Source organism: Montipora foliosa, chromosome 7 (assembly GCF_036669935.1).
Source record: "Montipora foliosa isolate CH-2021 chromosome 7, ASM3666993v2, whole genome shotgun sequence".
Classification (NCBI taxonomy): Eukaryota; Metazoa; Cnidaria; class Anthozoa; order Scleractinia; family Acroporidae; genus Montipora; species Montipora foliosa.
Genome location: NC_090875.1, coordinates 33,494,893 through 33,504,892, shown reverse-complemented (window position 1 = coordinate 33,504,892; position 10,000 = coordinate 33,494,893). Strand labels below are relative to the sequence as shown.

Sequence of the window (10,000 nt, the reverse complement as noted above, 5' to 3'; positions counted from 1 at the left end):
CGTAATTAAGCCGTATTCATACACTGCATTCTTAAAAGAACCTCTCCTCTTATTACAGAATAAGATAAAACCGAAGGAAATTATGTTTACAAACAAATTTGTTCAAAACTTGGTTTTAAAAAAGTGTTTATATTAGGAAATGTGAATTTTAAAATAGCTTATTTTCACTTTCAAATTTTGCGGGCGCCGCCATCTTAATAATAATTGTGACGTGTTACGCGCCCGCAAAATTTGAAAACAAAGAAAGGCGATGCTAAAACTTATTTCTTTCGGATACAAACGCTTTCTTTGAAAATATTTTAGATTGACTTGACTGTAACAATAATTTCTTGTGATTTAAAGTTATTTCTTTGTTGAAGTGGAGGTTTCCTTAAGCAAAGGAGTAAATGTCGTCGCTTTCACCTCGAGGGCTTATGCGTCGTCGGAATTGCCGTCAAAATATACAGTGCTTCTTTTTAAACGATTGCATAAAATCTTCAGAACAAGAACTTTCGCATTGTGACAAAAAAAAGAAAAACCAAGGAGTGATTTTTGATCATAGTAGCACTTAAGAACAAAATCAGCGATAGTAGTTTAGATTAACGTTTCGATGACTCACTCATCATTTTAAAATTCGTGAAATTAAACTGTAATAAGTCGGATCTCATTATGTAATAAAATTCTTGTGCAAAATGTTGCATACGGTTAAAAGCTGAATGCATTCAGCAATGTGCATGGAATGTAGAGATTGTATGTTGCTGGAATAAAATGTGCCACAGCAGCGAACACGACGAAAGCAAGTTCATATCTTTTTTTATATCTACATGAACTTTTGGATGACGAGATAGAGGGAGATAGCAGGCTCGAACTTCGGTAGGATCAATATTCCGGATCATAAAATAACTAAGGAGAAAGTGCTGTCATTGTAAGTTGTCTCATTTGCCCTTGTCACACGGCGGCCATATTGTCCCGGGAGACCAAAAAAGCTTTGTTTTACCACGCCAATCTTCACCACCATGGTTTCCGCTGCGAGGCTTGGCGTGGTAAAACAAAGCTTTTTTGGTCTCCCGGGACAATATCGCCGCCGTGTGACAAGGGCAAATGAGATAACTTACAAAGGCTTATGGTGTATGAGATCACCTAAGCAGAAACAGCCATAAGTCAAAAGAGACTTTGTCTGAGTCCTGGGACAGCTAGATGTAGATGATGGCCAAATTTAAATTTTTAAGGCGAGTTTAAACAGTTAAGTTACTTAAGCTTTGTTAAAACTGAAAGGCCAGGGCGTTTAACATTGTTGAAAGGACAAAAAAAGACAAAGACTTCTAGAAAGTATGTTGAAATACACTTATCAGAGTTGAACTTCACTCAACATCCTTCAGTATTACATTTCTTGTTAATGTTGTTGAAACACTCACTTCAACATTTGACACCTCCAGAAATTGACTACACTGTCAACAATTTCTACCCATTCAATATATTCGCGAAGTATTGGCTGCAATTTTGACCAAAAGCCTTAACCGTTTATCTGCCGTCTTAATCGTTTCCCCCGGTATACGTTAAACCCTTTTATTATCACCCGACTAGTGCCTAATGCAAATCGTGCATTTTAATTGGCTACGCTACTAGAGGACTATTAGTAGTAGTCCTCGAGTAGCGAAAAGCGTGACGCTTTCTTTCGTTTTATTCCCAAATAAATATTTCTTCAACTCTCATTTGCAAACTTATTATTGCCCTTTCTATCCGACTAGTTGGGTGATACTAAAACAATTAGACCCGTAGCCCGGCAAGGGCTACGGGTGTAATTGTTAAATAGACCGAATTAGCAGTAGCTAGTGAAAACCCAGGAAATTTAGCAACGCCTTTGTCACTAAAGACCATGGATTTGGTTTCTTGGCCGAAGTTAACAATCTCTTTTGTTTGTATCGAAAATAGCCAAGAAATCTAATTTCATTCCATGTCATTTTGTCGCACGTTGTCTTCAACGGCTCTGTCAAGTTTTGACGAATTTTAAAACCCTTGATGTCCACATCTTGATAATCTTCGCTCTTTTCAGAGACCGGTTCAAGGCAGATATCCCTCATCGCCGCGTTGCTTCCTTTCAAATCATTTACGTCACGCAAAAAATCCGCACTTTGCTCGTTTAGTTTCTGCAAGAAAGCTTCCGTGAAGTATTTATACAATGCCGTATCAGCATTGTTCCATTGTTTTATCCTGTTAACTAACTGAAATGAGATATTCCTTTTTTCAGATTCCCGTCTTTGATTTAAGTGGAAATGTGCCATGTCTTGTGTTTCCCAACAGAGCAGATTTTTTAGCATAACCATTGATTCCTCGAAATACTCCGTTATCAACACCAAATCGAACTCCTTATCAAGCTTTCGAATGGCTCGATGGATATTTAATGTGTTGTCAAAATCTTTGCTTTCCAATCCCAAGTCATAGAACATTCCATTTCGTATCAGTTTCAAACGATCACTATTTATCCTTAAGTCTTGTGTCAATAAATAGTTTACTAAAACGTCCTTAGGGTTTTGAAAGAATGCTTCTAAGGGATCGGTCTCGTTTGAAATTCCCAGAATTTCATCAAACGCCATGTACGAGAAAGTTGATTCGAAATGCTCCACCGGGTCTCGCAGAATAGTTACATAAACGGTGTCATTCGGCATTATTCTTTCCAAGACCTCTCGGTTATAACGTGCGTGACTGCAAAGAATGTTGGGTTTTGTTTTGTTGTAATGAATCATGAACTTTTCATGGAAAAACCATGGCCAACCAAGGCGATTATATTTCTGTGTTGGAACAACGAACACCAAGTTGTTTCTGTCTCCAAATCGGTTTAAAATGTTAGATAAGGTGCTCCCGCCCGTTTTGTGTGTCTTGAGGAAAACCACATTCTTTCTAGGTGTGCAACTATGAGGAAAAAAAAAAACATTTTATTAGCAGAGTCGAGTCAGTAGATGCATGGTATCAGATATATTGCTCAATAGAATTTAACATTTTGGACATTAGTAACTAATGTTGGGATTAGCGCGTCACCAACAAATTGGAACACAGAGAGACAAATTTCAATAGATGTTTATTTTGCTGCAGCACCAAGCAGCACTATACGCCGGGTCTCGCTCTTATCGTTATTCCTAACTAAATCCTATTAAAGTCTCTGTGCTTTTATATCTGTTGTCTGTCAAATCCGGTCTCAGATTGAATGAATCGTTTTTATCTGGGTTTAATATTGGTGGTCCTCATTTTACCTAGGTTGAATTTGCATGCGCACTCTACCCCAGTTTAAGAGTCAGTTTAAAGCAGCTATCAACTCCTCAAAAAGAAAAAAACACCTATGTCTTCCCTCAAGCTCTGTCTTACGCATCTCAACACATCATCTTAATGTTTCGTATCATCTTATCGGTTTACGTATTCATACACTTATCCATTCAGTCTCAACATAAGATAGTAAGGGAACAAAGGACCGTACTATGCACCTACTTATCCTAACCTGACCCTAATTTTTCTCTACGCTTAATTCAGGCTTCAAAAAAAGTTCCTCCAGTTCATCTGAGGTAAAACGAGAATCACCATGCAATTTAACTTAGGAAAAAACGGAGGCAACCTAAGAACAGATATCCACCTATAGTAGCCATGTGTGTCCCACAGGAGTTGGACTATGGACAGTACTGACTTAGGGTGGCCAGCCAAATCATTTGTACTATAACTAACAGCACACAAAGGAGCAAAAGCACCATCACATGACCAACGCAAGCTTACATCCAGACACGGGCCTTGGAGTGACCACACAAATACTCATTAGGCCGTGAAAAACCAACGCTAAACTTAGACTAAACCAAGAGATTATGAAGGTAAGAGAAGTAATCCCTCATACTGGCCCTATTCCCATCGTAATCCCTCTTAAGTTATTTTTAGATCTCCTGCGAGATCCGGTATTCCCACGAGGGTTAACTGATAGCCAATCACATGTCCCTATTTTTACCAATGTTGACAGCTGAGCGAATTCCCACGCAATAATTCGCGTTGTTCGCGATTTACCATCAAACAAAAATGGCGGAGGATGTTGAGACAAACGCGTATATACATTTTGTGGACGAAAGTGACTTGTTGACTACAGAGTTAAGCGATTACAACGACTTATGTTTTGAAACCTGTATCTTGGAAGGAACGAGTTATGTAACTGACAGGATTTTGAACAGAATGGCAAATGGAAGACTATAGTCGATAAGTACGATCTCTCTGACTTTAATAAATGCATTCTCGTTTTCCTTTGCGGGATTAAAATATGATGACTTAATTCTTATATGGTGATAAAGTAGACAGATAGAGCTCTACAACAGTACCAAACATGAAAGGAAAACTTGAATCAAGCGTCCGATAAAAATTTTTGAACCCGTGTTATCGGATTCAATTGAATTTGCAAAGCACGTATGTTAAATATAGCTGTCTCCTTAAAAAAGATTTAACACGGTTTCGTTTATGGTACAACCTTGATGTGGGTATCATTGAAAACTAGACAATTAAGCGATTTCAGTTATTGATGTTTGAAGCCTGTATCTTGAAAGGATCGAGTTTTATAAGCGACAGAATTTTGTAAACATTGGCATTTCGCAGACTACAGTCAACAAGTAATAAATTATTTCGCTGACTTGGTTAACGCGTTCTTGATTTTCTTCGCGGGATTAAAATATGACGACTTAATTCTTAGATATTCATAAATTAGACAGATATCAGACATCAAAGGAAAACTTGAACAGACAGTGCGATAAAAATATTAATGTATGAACAAGTGGTATCGGATGGAAGTCAATTTGCAAAGCACGCATGTTAAATATACCAGCATCTTTCAAAATTATTAAACTCGGTTTCGTACATTGGACAGTGTTGAAATTGGTGTCACTGTAAACAACACAGTTAAGCGATTTGAATGATATATCTTTGCATCTTGTATCTTGAAAGGAACGAGTTTTATAGGCGCCAGAATTTTGTCCACAATGAAATATCGCGGACTGCAGTCACCAAGTAACATATTCCTGACTTGGTCAACGCGTTCTGGATTTTCTTAGCGGACTTAAACTATGGTGACTTAATTCTATGATATTCATAAATTAGACAGCTAACGCTTTCAAACAGTATCACACATGACAGGAAAATTTCAATTGACCGCGCGATAACAATTTTTAAAGCCGTAAGATCGGATTGAAGTCAATTTGCAACGCACGCGTAAAATATAGCTCCCGCTTTCAATATTATTTAACACGGTTAACTACTTTAGAAAATCGGAAAATTGGTATCAGAGTGAATTATACAATTAACCGACTTCCATGATATATGATTGCAAACTGCATCTTAACAGGGACGAGTTTTGTAAGCGACAGAATTTTGTAGACGATGAGAAAGTGCGCACTGAAATGGAAAGGTAACGCAATGCAACCAAGGTAAACATATCTGCATCTGTCAAAATTATTTAACACGGTTTGATAAATTGGAAATTCTTCAAATTGGTATCACTGTAAACTAGACAGTTAAGCAATTTCAAGGATGTATGTTTGAAACCTGTATCGTGCAGACAATGAATTTTATCAGGCCATGAAACTCAATTTTGAAAACGGAGAATGGCATCGTACAGAATTTGCTGCACTTTCCCTCCTCCACGAAACTCCACGTAACGCGCGCGGTAACATTATCCGCTGGAAAATTGATATCATCTAAAAATAACCTAAGAGGGATTACGTTGAGAATAGGGCCAGTATGAGGGATTACCTCTCTTACCTTCATAATCTCTTGATTAAACTAAAACCAAGAATCACCATGGAAATTCAAGAGCAACCTTGACCGAATAGCAATCACATGTGACCGTGTAATTGAAACCATTATCGATTAACTTCATAACACTAACTACGGGATTTCATTACCAACGAGTTTGAACTGAATCCTTTTCTAAAACCTTGTGAAATTTGTACTAACGGGGTATTTACATGAGACCGGGACCAACTCAGACCGGCATGAGTTCGTATCGATCGGCGGCCAAACATTTCTTTCAATCTGACAATAAACTCAGACCCGTCCTACTTCTTGTCGGTTGCTGCCGGACCGAGACGGGAAATTCTCGTACCGCTCTGAGTTCGTACCGTTCTCATGTAAATCACAACAAATCTCAGACAGGGTCCAGAAATTTTAAACCTGTATACTTTTCGGTCAGCCCATATATTTTTTAGACAAAACATATCATTTCATCCCGAAACCAGGCACCAAGCATTTCGTCCCGGTTTCATGTAAACGGCTGCAAAAATTTCATACCGGTACAAGTTCAGACCGGTCTGAGTTCGTCCCGGTCTCTTGTAAATATCCCCTAAGTTAAGGTTGCTTCTCGAACTCATAAATCCGAGTCTCTTTAATGATCCATGTCAACTCGGAGTTTCATTGACAAGACACCATTCTCCGACCAGCAGCCAAAGAGAAAGAAAATGGCTTCCCGGAATCGTGGGGGTTTGTTTGTTAAATTTATGGTTTTTCTCCTTGTAAACTTCATACAAAAACAATATTTATCAGGGGGCCGTGATCCAAACCAAAACCTTGCCCTCCACCACCCCCCCCCCCCCCCCTCCTCTCCCCAACACACATTTTAAAACGTACTCCGCGGGCCCCGAATATTTAAAAAAGGGTGAATATTTAACCTCTACTACTAAAACTAGTAACAGTTATATCACTAAGGCTCCCCCAGCGTGCAGAATGTAATGGAATGTCCATGGTATCACGTTGGATTACTTGGTAATTTATTCAAACTGATCACTACAAAAACAAACGGTTGAAAAGCCTGCCAGTTGAGGGTGGTCTAAAGCTATTTTTCACTTTTTATTGAAATTGGAGACAAAACACGGATTTCCACTCCATGGAGTACCCAAATGGAGTACCCCTTGGGGGTGCAGGGTGAACCCCTTGGTGGAGTACCCCTTGCGGTGCAGGGATGGTGCAGTGGCGAGAGCACTCGCCTTCCACCAATGTAGCCCGGGTTCGATTCCCAGACTCGGCGTCATATGTGGGTTGAGTTTGTTGGTTCTCTACTCTGCACCGAGAGGTTTTCTCCGGGTACTCCGATTTCCCCTCTCCTCAAAAACCAACATTTGACTTGATTTGCGTTCATTGTTAATTTCAGTTTACAGTGTCCCCAATTAGTGCTCTAGCGCTAGAACGACTAGACACTTAAATAAAGTTCCTTTCTTTTCCTTTTCGTTTTTTCCGCTAAAAAAGGCAACGGGGTAGCAAAAAAAAATCACTTTTTGAAGTTAAACTTCCAAGCAAGCGTTGGCCGATTGATGCAAAAATGTGAGTCGATCATTTACAACCTACACAGGTAACCCAGGCTCTCTATTTGTGAAATACACGACACGTGTGGAGCGAAAATCAGGTCTGGAAATTTGTAAGAAATTGCGAATAACATTTGATAAAACCTACAACATGGCTTGTTATAGTTGTCCTTAATACTCACACGGAGTTTCAGAAAAATAGAGTCCACTTCACTTTCCATACAAGGAAAACGGAGAGGTAGGAAGCTGACTCCTCCATCTTAGCCCAATCGACCCAACTCCAGCATGATGTTTTTTTTTCACGAAAACCGAATCCAATCGGAAAATAAACACATCCGGTTCGTGGATTAAGATTTGCCCAAAACCCTGAAACCACTAAATCCTCTTCAGCTAGCTAAGCGAAGACAGCAGGCTCCGTGAAACTCGTTTAACGACTTTTCAAACATCCGCGGGGTTCACAACCTGGTTAGTTTGAAAATGGCGGTTAAACTGCTTGAGGCGCTTGGTGACGAGTAACTCACGAGTCATGGACTTGTCATTGGTCAGGCATTCTCGTCCCCCAGAGACCGCGATTCAATAGGTCAGCACCAAGAATAACTACCTCTGGCCGGTTCCGAACTAGGAAGTACGGAAGTACGCGAATCACGAACGTCCGGCTCGTCTGCGCAATCTCGGAAAATTGAAACAATTACTTCCTGACAACGGTTACTAAAATAGACCCCCACGAGACTAAGCGTATTTCGGAACCAGTCATTATTTTTGGTGCTGACCGAAAGGATTGCGGCCTCTGGGGAGAAGAACGTTGGTCAGGGAAGTTATTCACTTGTCACCAGCCGCCTCAAGTTTAACCGCCATTTTCAAACTAACCATGGTTTTGAACCCCACAGATATGGCAAGGTCGTTATACGAGTTTCACGGAGCTTACTGTCTTCGCTTGAGGGTTTTGGGCAATTGTTATTCCACGCGCCGGATGTGTTTATTTTCCGATTGGATTCGGTTTTGGTCAAGAAAAAACCCATGATGGAGTTTGGTCGATTGGGCTAAGATGGAGGAATCAGCTTTCTACCTTTCCGTTTTCCTTGTATGGAAAGTGAAGTGGACCCTATTTTTCCGAAACTCCGTGTGAGTATTAAGGACAACTACAACAAGCCATGTGGTAAGTTTTATCACATTTTATCCGCAACTTTGTACAAATTTCTGTACTTGATTTTCGCTCGCTATATGTCCTATATTCCCACACATAAACCCTACATATTCACAAATAGAGAGCCTGGGGTACCTGTGAATCTACCTCTTCTTTCATGCAAAAACCTTAAATCCACGTTTTTTGAGCCCGCGAGACTGAGCACCCCCAGCAAACCATTGTTTTAACGAGAACCGCTGGTCAGCAACCTGGGTCTGGTCATTGCTGTCTAAGGTCTTCCTCTTCCACGTCGGATGTAGTGGCCGGAGGATTATCTTTCTTCAAAATGGCGGCCGGCCGCTACGAGACCAGCACTGGTGGACCATGAAAGACTGAACTCATTGAAAGTATGTACAGTTAAAAGATATTCGACTTCGAAAATGATTTTTTTGTAACTTTTAAACTATTTTTAGTGGTACTCCTTTGGGTACTCCATAGGGGTTCTTTTTAGATGACGTCACATAAAAACCACCTATTGTCCAATCTCTATTCCAGAGCCTCCGTTACCGTTGTCCAGCGGAACGGCCGCGGGAGGCTTTAGGATGGCTTCATTTCATTTGGAATACGCACGGCAACATTTGGTAATTTAACAACTTCCCGAAACCATTCGGAAGGATACAGATTGTACCCTTGGAATTGTACACTGCTTTCTTTAAAGCCTCATATTGAACTTCGTTTAATTAAGGAGAGATTTCTTTAACCTCTCGAGAGCGTAGTCCAATGCGTCGTCTACAGGAAAAAGCCATATTTGTAAAAGTTTGAATTTCCACGCATGGTCAGAAGACACTTCACGGACGCGCAGTTATTCAACAGGAACCAGAGTTTTCTGCTCCCGGTTTAGGATTGTTTCTCCACAGCCAATCAAATATGGCCTTTTTTAGAATGCGACCAGAGTCTCATTCCCGACCGCTGGTCAAGGGAACGAGATTGCCTATTGTCGCGCCTCAAAGTAGCTATCCATTTCTCAGATTTCTCAAACTGGTGTTATTGTATTGTCTCAACAAATACAGTCAGGGGCACCCAACGACCAATTTGTTGTAAAATGTATTATTATACCCCAGTTAATGAAAATAAATGTTATTAAGGCATTTTCAGGTGTTTTTCAGTGTTGCTGGGAAAAAATTATCTGTTCCTTTTTCCCAGCAAGACACACAAGAAATTTCCCAGCCAGCTAGATAAAATTGGTTGGTTTCCCAGCCAGCTGATCAAATTAATTTACAGCCAGGATTTCCGCACGCTTTCAGATCCCTCGATCCAAAACGACCGAACAAAAGGGACAAAACCGGGACAAAACAGGTTTTTTCCGTAAGCGCAATCACTCTGACCAGCCGTCGTATGTTTGTGACTATTCTCTGGGAGAGGGAAGGGGTTCTCTTTTTTTTATTTTTTATTTTATTTTTAGTCGTCCTCATTCTTCAGAGTTTCTACAGCCAGCTCGGGTTGAAATGCTAGAAAAAGTCAGTAATTCCCAGGCAAAACCTCTATCAATAACAAAATTTCCTAGCCAGCTCATCGAAAAACCTGTATTTTT

The 10,000-nt window shown here is 40.1% G+C and overlaps 1 protein-coding gene across 1 annotated transcript in view; it reads right to left on the bottom strand.

Moving 5' to 3' along the window:
• Window positions 1-1,179: 1,179 nt before the first annotated feature.
• Window positions 1,180-10,000, bottom strand: part of LOC138010780 (galactosylceramide sulfotransferase-like) — a 9,687-nt gene continuing 866 nt past the window's right edge. Inside the window, exon 2 of the mRNA XM_068857754.1 lies at window positions 1,180-2,889. Coding sequence (XP_068713855.1) covers window positions 1,809-2,889 — 1,081 coding nt within the window. The 3' untranslated portion in view covers window positions 1,180-1,808. The remainder of the gene's footprint in view (window positions 2,890-10,000) is intronic.